Source organism: Diceros bicornis, chromosome 12, assembly GCF_020826845.1.
Source record: "Diceros bicornis minor isolate mBicDic1 chromosome 12, mDicBic1.mat.cur, whole genome shotgun sequence".
In the NCBI taxonomy this organism is placed as follows: domain Eukaryota; kingdom Metazoa; phylum Chordata; class Mammalia; order Perissodactyla; family Rhinocerotidae; genus Diceros; species Diceros bicornis.
The window spans coordinates 74961367-74975896 of NC_080751.1; the positions used below are offsets into that span (position 1 = coordinate 74961367).

At 38.0% G+C, this 14530-nt stretch overlaps 1 protein-coding gene across 1 annotated transcript in view; it reads right to left on the reverse strand.

Moving 5' to 3' along the window:
• Positions 1-2070: 2070 nt before the first annotated feature.
• Positions 2071-14530, reverse strand: part of DCDC2C (doublecortin domain containing 2C) — a 208817-nt gene continuing 196357 nt past the window's right edge. Inside the window, exon 10 of the mRNA XM_058550718.1 lies at positions 2071-2166. Within this exon, the coding sequence (XP_058406701.1) occupies positions 2071-2166 (96 nt within the window). The remainder of the gene's footprint in view (positions 2167-14530) is intronic.

Sequence of the window (14530 nt, forward strand, 5' to 3'; positions counted from 1 at the left end):
GTTTGAACGCATTCATTCATTCAACCAACATTTTGGGCATTTAGTATTACGTGGCACTACCCATTGCTGCAAATACAGAAATGAAAAAGGCACAGCCATGCCTTCAGAGAGACCTAACTGGGGAGGCAGACCTTCAAAACACATGTCCCTCTGCATCATAAGGGCAACAACAGAAGCACATAATGTGTCCAGAAGCACTGCAAAGGAGGACGGAGGACGAGACTGACTGTGTGTGGGTGAGGATGGGAGCGAACAGGGATGGAGATGGTCCCAACAAAGTAACAACTTAGGCAGTTTAGGGACATAGGAGAAGGCAAGAGTGCATGCGTGTAGCAATGAGGGCAGATGGAATTGCATGAGCAAAGACACTGGGATAAATCAAACAGTCTGAAGTGCAGGGAAGGAGCAGGGGAGGTCTGCAGGAAGACAGAGAACTCTGAGTGATGGAAGACCAGCTCAGAGAAGCAGAAAGAAAAGAAACCAGGCAGGAAGAAAGTATCAAGGTTTGCTGTGTTTGTTTCAAAATAATTGGTTTTGTAACTTTAGAGTTGTACTTTTTTTTTCCATTAGTAAATTATTGAAAAGTTTGCTTTCCTGTGCTATTGGGAATATTACTAGCAAAGGTCCAGCTCCTTGTAAAGCACTATTCTTCCAATCAGTACTTTCCTTTGTTCTCATTAAAATGCCTTCCATTTTCTCCTGTGCTCCATAACGATCTGTACCAATTTACATGCCACCTACCTCCACGTTGACATATAATGTTAAATATCCGTAGGTCAGCTTTTGGTTCTGCAATCTCAACTAAAAAGTCAGTTGTGCTAATATTTAACAATAATGAACCCATTTTTGTATGCATACTTGCTAACTGGTTTATAGCATTCATGGTTTAATAAAACATTTATAACATTTGCAGCTTATTAAAAGGCTTAAATCCTTAGGTACTATACATGAGGAAAAAGAGTAAAATTGCCACATAGTTTCAAGAAAATAATTTCTGCAATTTAAACACCAGTATCTCAATGACTTTACTCATTCCTGTTGCCATTATATTCTTATCATTGGAGTTAAAAATAATCACTTTTCATATGTCCTGAGAAGGCTGAAAAAGCAAACATTAGCTGATGGAAGGAAGTGAAAGTACTTACTGTGGGAAGTATTGAGCATCCCAACTAACAATGGAAAAACCTACTCACAGGAGATGAGCCAGCAGCCATCACTCAGAACTTTTTATTGACACAATGTAAAATTATCGTAAACCTAGTTATAGAGTTTCCAAAGAATAGGAGAAGCTCCTAAAAGAGAATCATGGAGAAAAATAGAAATGACAGCAGAAAGCTTGGAAAAAAGTACATAAGGAGCACAGTACCAAAAAAGGTAGATTTTATTTATCTAACAAAAACACTGATTTGGAACACCACACTCATAAGCAATGCACAATAACTGAGATACAACGCTACCTGCCGTCTACAGACGTGTACACGTGAACAGCAAAAGGTCAACACACTTCACATCCACAGGGAGGAAGACCAATGAGCAAAGGGATCAGAGTCCTGTTCATTTTACCCCAGTGAATGTAATTATTCATTTGTGTGCACTATTTGCTGTCGTCTGTTTGCATTCACAAATATGTTGCATTTCAGCGTTTGTCACCATAAGGACTCCTCGTAGTCAATATATTCATAGACTTCCATTTGTAAACAAGGCAATCATTGTATTTAAACTAAGAAATATTTTCCTATTCAAGTAGGCCTGGAATAAGACTCTAGTGTATGAATGTGCACATTGGCCTTCTCTCCTACCTTTATTTTGGAGATGGTCTTTACTTTATGGCCAGTTGGATGGGTGCTGTCTAAACTCCTGAACTAGCAAACCCACAGGACTGTGCTCTGCTCTGAAGCTGGGTGGGGAGAGCAGAGCCTGGAACGAGGTTGGTCAGGAGCCGTCTAAGGCTGCCAGTGGGTCCAAGTTTACAGGCAAGATTTTATTCCAGGGTGAAGGAGAGATGAAGAGCCAAGGGAGGCACCAGTGCTTTATCAGAGAGGCAGAAACCAAGTCTGAAGCAGAATGGCTCTAACAGGGCAGAATGAGAGGGCTCAGGAGCACGATGTAGGTAAGGAAAGCTGAAGAGAGCCCTGGGCCAGGTTCACAGGGGACTTGAAGCTTCACCTGTGGCCCAAGAGGCAGCTGTTAAGGAGCCTGGGGTGTCAACCCCACTTTCTCCCACCAGACTTGTTTGGTAGGAGGCTCTAACACACTGGGATGGGAAAGAAGGGGGCAGCTGTGGTCAATGCTGTTTTCTTAGATAATATCTTCCCACCGGAAAGGGGCAGCCCCCAGGAATAATGTCAACAAGGACTGAAAACCTCCTATTGCATCTCCTGGTCCCCATCTTTATTATTACCAGGTTAAGTCCCAGTATGCTGGGATGGAAGGCAAGGTGTCAGGGAGACCAAGCTGGTGACGGCAGAAAGCAGAATAGTCAAGGAAAATTCACACAGAGGGACAGAATTAAGATTTGAAGAGAGCACAAGGAAGTAATCTGAGGTACTGATGTGAGAGACTTTTTGTAGGTGTAAGCTATGGGCTGAATGTTTGTGTCCCTCCATCAAAATTCATATGTTGATATCCTAACACCCAATACGATGGTATTAGGAGGTGGGGCTGGGAGGTGGTTAGGTCATGAGGGTGGGCCCTCATGATGGGATTAATGCCCTTATAACAGAGGAAGAGACACAAGATCTCTCTCTCTCCCCCATCTGAGGACACAACGAGGTGGCCATCTGCAAACCAGGAAGAGAGACCTCACCAGACACGGCATCTACTGGACCTTCATCTTGAACTCCCAGCCTCTAGAACTATGAGAAATAAATTTCTGCTGTTTAAGGCACCCAGCCTATGGTATTTGTTACAGCAGCCTGAACAGACTAAGACAGTGCCCAAGGCCACAAATTTGTATGGAAAAGGAATGCAAGAGCATTGAGATGATTTGAATAGATAGGACTATATATAGGTGTCTTTTACTATTTTTATTTGTTTGTTGGTTGATTTTTGTTTAAAGCCCTACCTTGTTCCATAGAAGCTGTTTGAAATAGCTTAAGAAATACAACAGGATTAGATTTTTCTATTTGACAAAGAATCATGGCTAACCTCACATACATTTACCATAGTAAGATTAGAGGGAAAGATTGATGTACCGAAAAGTATGCTCAGGATGCTTCATAATGGTTAAAATGGGGCAGTTCTGAACTTCCCTAGTAACCAATGAAGAAAAGCACTTTCATCTTTTAGATGATACTCCATCAGGTTAGAAGTTTCAGGTCGCAATCCATCAATAAAGGGTGACTGTTAGCTATTTCACCTTTACTAGCATAGCTTCAAAAATTCCCATGTGACATGAAGTCACCACTCCACTGGGTCTATAGTAATAGTAGCTTTTTGTGGAAACTTTTGTGTCCTTCTCTGTCTTGTCACTTCATTGACTGCACCACTTCAGCAGAGCATCCTGGTGGTCAGAGAACACTGACATTGATCACAGCGTTTCCAAGGGTTTCTATGGGACACACCCTGAGGGAAAACCTGACAGAAACAGTCCCATGATCAAATGGGAAACTGCATACGTCCTAGCTCGTGGAGCCTGACACTGATCACGGACATAGCAGGAGTCCTGAGAAGTCCCACAACAAAGAAATATTTTATTAACTTTGTTTAAATTTTATTTGAAAGTTAAATCAGGGACCAGCCCTGTGGCCTAGCAGTTAAGTTTGGCGCACTCTGCCTGTTAGCTCAGGGCAAATCTTCCTCAGCCAAAAAAAAAAAGTTAAGTCAAAGACATTTCAATTTAAATTTCATTAATCCTCCATTTACTAAATACATTGTACAGTGTCACCTCTTTCTCCATAGTGCCTATCATGCAGTAGAAACATTTTGGGAAATATCATAGGGCAGTCAGAGGAATCAGTTCTTCCAATTCTCAAAATACGTTATAATTGGTAACTTATTTCTCCTCAAAATATTCTTGTGCACACAGATAAATTGTAATGCTCTATGGAATTATTATTTTCTGGTTATTTTATCCAGCACAGAAAACTCAAGCATACTCTAATACAATATCATCTTATAAATTACATCACTGAAGCCAACCACAAATACAATGGATCGTGAAAACTTGGCCTCTAGATTCTCTAAGCTTTGCAACCTGTCCAAGTTTCTGCAGCATCTCTTAGTCCTCCTGGTGAGTTGGCATGAGCTGTAGGGTATTCTGCTAAGTTCATGTTAGCATGAACCTAATTAGGTTTTGGATGAAGATGTGTAGACGTGCTTAATAAGCCTTCCATTAACATGGGCCAGGGGGAAAAGCGTTTTGGATGGAAAAATGAGATATAAAGACCTTGTTTGGATTAAAGTGATGGGATAAATACAATAAGATGAAATTTAATATAAATATATGTAAAGTCTTGCACTTCAGCTCAATTTAATAAACAATGTATTAAGTACATCATTGTGCTGAGTGTTGGAAATTGCAAAATGATCAAAATACCCTTTCCGCACTCTATTTGTTTGCAATATAATGAAAAAGAAAGAGAACTAAAAGATAATATAAGTGCATAGTAATTGTTATAATCGAGATAAGAATAGGTCTCCACAGGAACTCAAAAGAGAGGTGCTTAACCCCGAACTGGAAAGGAGTCATGAATGGCTTTCTAGAAGAGATGAAAACCTAAGTTGAGGAATGAGTGAGATTAAGCCATGTAAAAGAAGGCCACGTTAGTCACTAGAATTTTAATGTAATAGCTCAGATAAAGGATGATGAAGACTAGGGCTGGGGTAAAGGTATGGTCCCTAGTTTACATATTGCCCCTGAAATCTACTTGTAATAATTAACTAAGGTGACAATAATTATTTAGTCATGTCAAAATGATCACAAGTCCCCCCACGGCCCCCAGAAAAAAGAATTTTATTTCAGGTTCACTCTTCCAAATATACGTTCATGAAATGGAGGGAGGAGAGGGAAAGAAAACAAAATATTTTTTAAAATAACAGCCAAATATTTTCCAATTTTTACCAAAACTATAAATCCACAGATAAAAGAAGCTTAACAGAACAAAAGCATAAGAAACATGAAGAAGACTACACAAAGACACCTCAAAATTAAATTGCATGTCACAAGTGATAAAGAGATCATCTTAATAGCACGGGGGAAGTGGAAACACATTACAGAAGAACATAGAGAAGGATGACAGCAGATTTCTCCTTGGAAACCATGTAAGCCAGAAGATAGTGGAGTAACATCTGTGAAATACTGAAAGAAAAAACCATAACCTACAATTCTATACTCAGTGGATATATTGTTTACAAATGATGACAAAGATTTTTCAGACATATAAAAACCTAAAGAATTAATATAAGACACAGATGCGCTACAAGAAATAATAAATGAAGTCCTTCAGGCAGAAGGAAAAGGATACTAGATGGAAATCTAGATCTACATGAAAGAATTAAAAGGACTGGATATTTCAGCAATTTGTATATTGTAACAACAATTTTAAACACTTTTTTCCTTACAATTTAAATCCCTTTAAAAATTAATTTACTGATTAAGGCAAAAATAATAACAATGCATTGTGAAGTTTATAACATATGAAGAAGTAAAATGTATCACAGTAACAGCACAAATGCCAGGAGGAGACAAATAGAAATATACTCTAATAAGGTGCTTATACTGCATGTGAAGTGGTTTAATGCCACTTAAAGGTAGACTGTGATGAGTTAAAGGTGTACCCTATAAACTCTAAAGCAACTACTAAAATAAAAATACAGAGTCTTAGCTAATCAGCCAACAAAAGAGAAAAATTGGAATAAGAAAAAAAAAAACTGTTCAATTGCTCAAAAGAAGACAGTTAAAGAAAAAAAGTAATAATGGTATAAACAGAAAAAAAAGTAGCAAGATGGTATATTTAAGCCAAACCATCCACAATAATCACATGGACTAGAAATGGTCCAGATACCCCATTAAATAATAGTAATTGTAAAGCAAGACTCAACTACATACTGCCCACAAGAAACTCACTGTAAAAATGAACACTCAGTATCAGTATCAAAAGTAAAAGGATGGAGGGGCCGGCCCATGGCTTAGTGGTTAAGTGCGTGCGCTCCGCTACTGGTGGCCCGGGTTCGGATCCCTGGCGCGCACTGACGCACCACTTGTACGGCCGTGCTGACACCGCATCCCACATACAGCAACTAGCAGGATGTGCAACTATGACATACAACTATCTACTGGGGCTTTGGGGAGAAAAAGGAGGAGGATTGGCAATAGATGTTAGCTCAGGGCCGGTCTTCTTCAGCAAAAAGAGGAGGATTAGTATGGATGTTAGCTCAGGGCTGATCTTCCTCACAATAAATAAATAAATAAATAAAAGGATGGAAAAAGATATAGTGTGGTAACACTAATCAGGTGCAAGACTTATGGTTTCAGACCCAAAGGGTGAACAGCATGGAAGTTGTCACTCCCATCTTTACAACAAAAAAATGCTGAACAAATTAAACATCAATGTCTTTTCTTGAACTCATCAGAGAACTGAAGTTGCAGGGAAAACTGCTACCACTGTGAAATCTGGAGAAATCTGATGAATCAAGAGAGTCAGAGCTGAGATCTTACAACCAGAAGCAACAGCCACTACAGCCAAAACCTGGCTAGAAGATGTAAAGTGAGGCAGGTACATTTGATGAGGAGGCTGTGTGTGGATTATCACGACAGTGAGAAACTTCTGGGGCCAAGTCTTAGCGGGGGCCCCACAATTTCATAGATTTTAACTCAGTGAACCCCACCAAGTTTTCATGGTGAAGAACTGAGAAAGATCCTCGTCCTTGGAGCACAGGCAGAGGAGGGCATTAAACAGCAAACACAGCTCAGGTCTAGCCAGATTGACATAAATCCTCACACTAGGCCTACTCACTTCAGTTCCCATTACCTGATACAACATATCTGGCTTCTAACAAAAAAATTATAAGATATTCCCAAAGGGAAGAAACACCACAGTTTGAGGAAATAAAGCAAGCACCAGAACCAGCTTCAAATACGACACAGTCACAGAAATTATTAGTCAGGGAATCTAAAATATCTAAGATCAATATGTGAACTTCACTCATGGAAAAAGTAGTCATCAAGCAAGAACAGAAGGGTAATGTGACCAGAGAGACAGAAAGTCTAACAAATAACTAAACGAGAATGCTGCATATCAAAAACACTGCAATATAATTGAAGAATGCCAGGGATAGGCTCATTAGCAGACTAGACACAGCCAAGGAAAGAATTAGGGAGAGTGAGCTTAAACAAGTCAATAGAAACTACACAAATTGAAATGCAAAGAAAAAAAAGAATGAAAAAAATTGAACATCCAAGAACATAGGACAATTTCAAAAGGTCTAACATATGCATAACTGGAATATCAGGAGAGGTAAGAAGAAGAAGAAATGTTTGAATGCAGGCTGAGAATTATCCAAAACTAAAGACAGACATGAAACTAAAGATCCAGGAAGCTTAGAGAACACCAAGCAAAAAACTACAAAAAAAACTACACCTAAATATCTTGTATTCAAAATGCAGAACACAAAAGACAAAAAGAAAACCAAGACAAATGCTGGAGGTAAAAATATCTTATTTACAGAGGAACAAGGATAAGAATTACAAAGTATTTCTTGCCAGAAACTATGCAAGCAAAAAGAGAGTGCAATAAAATATTTAAAGTTTTGAAAGAAAAAACTACCAACCTAGGAGTCTACATTCAGGGAAATTATTCCTTGAAAGTGAAGAAGAAATGAAGACGTTCTCTAACAAACAAAAACTGAGGGAATTCGTAACTACTAGATGTTCCTTGAAAGAAAGGTTAAAAGAAGTTCTTCAGTGACAAGGAAAATGATCCAGTTAAGAAACTTAGATCTACATAAAGAAGGAAGAACATCAGAAAAGGAATAAACAAAGGTAAAATAAAATATGTTATTTTTCTTATTGTTAATTGATCTAAAAGATAATTTTTTGTTTAAAGCAATAATAGTAAAAGTGTACAGGGTGATTGTAGCATATACATAAGTGAAATGAATGATGGCAATGTCATAAGGGATGGCAGGGAGGAATTTGGAATATTTTGTGAATAGGAAACTGCAGTACACATCAAGTGGTACAGTGGTATTTAAAGATGGATGTAGATTAGTTAAGAATGTATATTGGAAACTCTAGGGCAACCTTTAAAAATTTTTTAAAGAATTATAATTAATATGTTAAGAGAGGAGATAAAATGGGACAATATAAGTTGCTCAATTAATATCAGAGAAGGCAGAAAAAGAGGGGGGGAAGAACAAATGCAATGATCAGAAAACAGTGACAAGGATGGCAAACATTAATTCAATTATACCAATAATCACTTTAAATATTAGTGATGTAAATATCCAATTAAAAGACAGAGATCTTCATAGTGGATTAAAAAAACAAGACCAGACCACATACTGTTTACAGGAAATTCACTTTAAATATAAAGAAGCAGTAGGTTAAAAGGATGGAGAATTATATACCATGCTAATACTAACCAAAATAAATCTTGACTAGCTATATTAATTTTATAGAAAGCAGACTTCAGAGGAAGAAAAAGTCCAAGTGATAAAGAGCTGCATTGCATAATGATAAAGGGAAAATTCTCCAATAAGTCATAACAGTCTCAAAGAAGTTATGGTACCAAACAAGAGAGCATCAAAATATACCAGGCAAAAACTAATAAAACGAGGAAACTAGATAAATCCACAATTCTAGTTGGAGACTTCAACATCCCTTTTTTGGTAATTGATATGCCAAGGAGGCAGAAAATTAGTAAAGATAGAGTTGACCTGAATAGACTATCAATCACCTTGATCTAACTGACATGTATAGAATGCTCTAGCCAAAACAGTAGAATACATCCTTCTCAAGCTGAATTTGGAACATTCACCAAGATAGACCACATTCTGAGCCATAAAATACACATTAACAAATACAAAAGAATAGAAATCATACAAAGTATGTTCTCAGATCACAATGAAATTAAACTAGAAATCAGTAACAGAGAGATAGCTGGAAAATCTTCTCACATTTTAGAAATTAAGCAACACACTTCTAAGTAACATATGGGTCAAAAAAGAAGTTTCAAGAGAAATTAAAAACATTTTGAACTAAATAAAAATGAATATATATATAAATTATCAAATGACATATAAATTATCGAAACTTCTAGAATGCCTCAAAAACAGAGCTTAGAGGAAAATTTATAGCATTTAGTGCATATATTAGAAAAAAGGAAAGCTCAAAATCAATAAGTTCTTAAGTTTCTGTCTTAGGAAACCAGAGAAAGAAAAGCAGTTTAATCTTAAAGCAAGCAGAAGAAAAGAAGTCATAAAAATTGAAGCATAAATCAGTGAAACACAGAACAAGAAAAATAGTTAACAAAATCAAAATCTGGTTCTTCAAAAAGATCAATAAAACTATAAAAATCTAGCCAGACTAACCAAGAAAAAATGAGAGAAGACATAAATTACCAATACCAGAAGAAAGAGGGGTCATCACTACTGATTCCATAGACATTAAAAGAATAATAAATAAATACCAACTTTATGCCCCCAAATTTGATAACTTAGGTTATCAAATAGGAAATAGATCTATTAATTGACAAACTAAACTATCAAACTCTCAAAGGTGAAATAGATCATCTGGATAGGTTTATTATCTACTAAATAAATTCATCGGTGAATTCGACCAAACATTTAAGGAATAAATTATGCCAGTTCTCCACAATATCTTCCAGAAAACAGAAGCAGAGGGAATAATTCATAACTCAGTCTTTGGGGCCAGCATTACCTGGATATTAAAACCTGATAAGGACATTACAAGAAAGGAAAATTACAGATCAAGATCTCTTATGAATAAAGATGCAAAAACCTCAACAAAATATCAGCAAGTCAAATCCAACAAAGTATAAAAAAAATTATACACCAAGACCAAGTGGATTTACTCCGGGTATGCAGGACTGGATCAACATTTGAAAATAAATCATTGTAATATACTACATCAACAGGCTAATGAAGAAAAATCATGTGACCATATATCAATTAATGTAGAAAAAGCATTTGACAAAAATCCAACAGCCATTCATGAAAAAACCTCTCAGAAAAAATACAGGGGAATTTTCTCAACTTGTTAAAACATCTACAAAAAAACATACACTTAGCATCATGCTTAATAGTGAGAAACTGGACACTAAGATTGGCACAAGGTAAGGATGTCCCCTCTCACCACTCCTATTTAATATCATGCTGGAAGTCCTAGCTAGTGCAGGAAGACAATAAAAGGAAAGGAAGAAGGAAGAAATAAAGGAAAATAAAAAACAAACTATGATCAAGTTGGGCTTCTTCCAGAAATACAACATTGCTCTATCATTGCTCTATCAATTAATGTATTAATGACATTAATAGATTCATACCAGAATAAATGACAAAACCCACATGCTTATCCCAATAGATGCAATGAAATAATTCAATAAAATTCAATATCCATGCAAGATGAATATTCTTAGCAAACAAGAGATAAGCTAATAGAGAATGTAAAAAAAATGCTTCCAAGACAAGTCAACAGTAAAATGTTGAAAACATTCTTTTTTTTTGTTTTTCCTAAGGAAGATTCGCCCTAAGCAGCTAACATCCATCGCCTATCTTCCTCTTTTTTGCTTAAGGGAGATTAGCCCTGAGCTAACATCTGTTGTCAGTCCTCCTCTATTCTGTATGTGGGTCACCACCACAACACGGCAGCTGACGAGTGGTGTAGGTCTGTGCCTGGGAACTGAACCTGGTCTGCCAAAGAGGAGAGCACAAACTTAACCACTAGGCCATGGGGCCAGCCCCTAAAACGTTCCCTTTAAGAGTAAGAATAAGATAAGAATACCCACTGTCACCACTTCTATTCAAAATCGAACTGTGGAAAAAAAAAAAATCAAAGAAAAGAAAAAACTGAAAAGATATAAAAGGATGGAAAAGAAAGCAGATTGCACGAGGAAAGGTCAAAAGAGTCAACAGTTAAATTATTAGAATTAATGAGAGAGTTTAGCAAGTTTGCTGGACGTGAAATCAATATACAGAAGTCAGTGGCATTTCTGTAACCAGCTATAAACATCAGAAAATATAAGCCCACAATTCTCCATAGCAACAACAATAACAAAAACACCTAGGAAAAAAAATCTAACAAAAGACATATAAGATCTTTATGGAGAATATTAAATGCCATTGAAAGACATTGGTCATCTTTTTTTGTGGAATTTTTGTGGCTCTTGAGAATGATATTTTTTTAAATGATATATTCTAAAACATAAAATACCTAATAAATTGAGAGAAATATCCATGTCCATGGATAGAAAAACTTGACAGTATGAAGTTAAATTCTCCTTGATTGATCTCTCTTCAAAGCAGTCTCCATCAAAATCCCAATATGCTTTTGAAGACCTTGGAAAGCCAATTATAAGCAGTATATGGAAAAACAAAAGTTCGTAAGTAGCTAAACGTTTATGAAGATTAAGAACAAGGGCTACGGCGAGCCAGGAGACAGAGGGAATTGCCCTGAGAGATACCAGCACTTAGAAAACTGTGGTAACTGAGAAAGTGTGAGTTTGACGCAGTGAAAATATAGACCAGACAGCAGGAAGTCCAGAAACAAACCTGTGAATGTGTTAGTACTCAGTTTGACAGAGCTGGAATTGCAGGCTACATTGCATAAACACTGGTTACAGATATGCAAGAAAATGCAATTTGATCCCCACCTCAAATCATATGCAAAAATCCATTTCAGGGCGATTAGCAATCTTACTGCGAAGTCAAGGCAGGAAACATGTGAAAGGCAATCTAGAGGAAGACCTTCATGAATGTGGGGAAAAACAGAGTCTGTCTTCTCAGCCTGGGATTCTCTCTGAGCGTCTCCTCTCCCCATTCCTCTGGCACTGTGAACCAGTGAGGGGAAAGCACTGCTGGGAGAAATGGAGACAAGTCAGCAGAGACTGGTACAGAAACCACTGAGGATTGATGGGAACAAAGACTGCCTTCAGTCTGACGGTGTTTTCAAACAACTACAATTACCAAGACAGCAGCCGCAACCAGCCACCGAACGTCAAACGACTGAAAGAACATGCATGATCAGCGCAGAGCCAGGCAAGCACCACGCAAAGAACAGTCTCCTTAGGCTCCAAGAGCAGACAGCCCCCAAGAGACAGCGTTGTCCCAGAGCCGTCTTAACTGCAACACTGTAGTGCTTCTCACTTTCGTTTGGTCTTTATTTCAATCTTGACTTTTTAAAATACAGCTCTTCTATTTTTAATTAACAAATAGAATAGTGATTGCTGTTTTAAATTTTACATAGCTGAATTTTTTAACTTTTGACAGTTTTATTGTATTTCTGACAAATATTTATTTTCTTTGGGTCGGAGAGGTTATGTGAATCCTGCCTGTGCCATCCCCCAGGTTCTGTGACAGATGTGATGACAGACTCATTCAAAAAGAATGGAGCTGAGGGGTATACACTCTGTCTCGGGAAGGCGGGTGTGACGACTGACTGACGCTTCAAAGAGAAGTAGAAAGTAATGTGGCCAAGTGATCTCGACACAAGAGTTGGACATCAAAGAGAGATTTCAGGAAAGGGAACAACCTGAGAAAAGTTATGGGGCAAGAACCAGCACCTTAGGTAGGAGATGATACAAAAAGTTTGGCTCACGCAGATCTAGATTGAAATCTTTTCTCTAGCATTTAGCAGGTTTGTGATCCAATGTGAGTTAAGTAACTGGTCATCCTTCAAATCTACTCCTCAAGGATTTGATAAGAATGAGAAATAATGGATGCAAAACGTCTGGCACACACTAAATGTTCCATAAACATTGGCTATGATTATTAGCAGTAAAGTGTAGTGGTGACTTTTTCCTCCGTATGCTGGGACAATAACCATGCCTTCATCATTCGCCATTTAGTCATCTAATTAGTCACTAGTCATTTGTCGTCAGTCATTCTGTAGTCTATCCTTCACTCAATGGTCTGCATTTCCACACTGGTCATAAAACATGTTTCCTATGTGAGTGGGCCCATTTCAGGACTCTGTCCCCTGTTCCACTTCTTGATTTTCTAACCATGCACCAGTAACATACATCTGCTAACTGCTTCAGCTTTATTATCTAATGCGGTTAGTGGAGGAATTCCCTTTTTTTCCCTTCAAAATCACGTTGAATATTTGTGGCAGGTTGTATTTTATACACACACACACACACACACATTCCACGTGTGTTGGCACTAATCTCACCAACAGGCAAGTGTGCATTCCCTTCCCTCGAATTTCGGTGGGGTCCTGTGACTGACCCCAGAACAGAGAACGGTGGAGATGGAGCCTTTGTGACTTCTGAGGCCAGATGGTAAAAGGATGCAGCTTCAGCCTGGCTCTCTTGGGACACATGCTTTGGAGCCCTGAGCAAGCCTATAAGAAGTCCAGCTACCCTGATGGCTGGGAGAACGTGTGGAAAGACAACCTACGGGGAGAGAGATGCTCAAGGAGCCCCACCTACTGCAGAACCCAGCAGTTTGCCTCTTCCCAGCCCGGGACAGATGTGAATGCAGGCAACTCTAGCCGATTCCTGCAGGCAGCCTCCAGGCCCCAGAGATGACACAAGGAAAGCTGAGGTGCACTGCCCCCACCAGACGGGCCCAGACTGCAGATGGGTGAATAAAATAAAGGCTCGGAGCCACCAAGCCTTGAGGTGGTTTGTTACGCAGCCATAGCAACAAGAGCGATTTCTGGCCCTTTGCTTTCATCAGCTTATCACGTTCCAGGAAAAAACCCCTGGGGAACGTTTAATAGAATTGCTTTGCATTTGGCATAAATGTGGACCTCTTCGCAATAACGACTCTTCCCAGCACAACATACACCACGCCAAACCCTTTCTCTGTATCTAATATGTTTTCTTCCCATTTAGTCATGGAAACGTGCTGAGTTACATATCTTTTTTCTACTGAGAAACATCTTTGCATTTCTATGATAATCCCACTTCATCAGGATATACATTTATATACACTTTTGGAATTGGTTTGCTAATATTTTATTTAAGATGTTTCAGTCTATGTTCATTAGAGAGATTAGTGTATAAATTTTTTTTTACTCTTCTCTGATTTTGATATCAAGGTCATAGTAAGCACATAAAACGAATTGGCTCACATCTCTTCTTACTCTGCTCTCAAACTTGGAATGTCATATTCCTTGAATGTTTGCTGGAACCTGCATATAAAGGTCTTTAGTCTTGGTGTTTGGGGCAGGTGGTTTGTTTTAGGATAGATTTAAACTACAAATACCATAGCTTTAATGCTAAAAGTATATTTAAATTGCCTATTTGTTCTCGTTTCACTTTAGGTAAATTTTAAATTTAGACTAAAATATTTTATTTTTGTTCCATTCTTGAATAATAGTTTACCCCTGTATTAAATCCTAAATTGG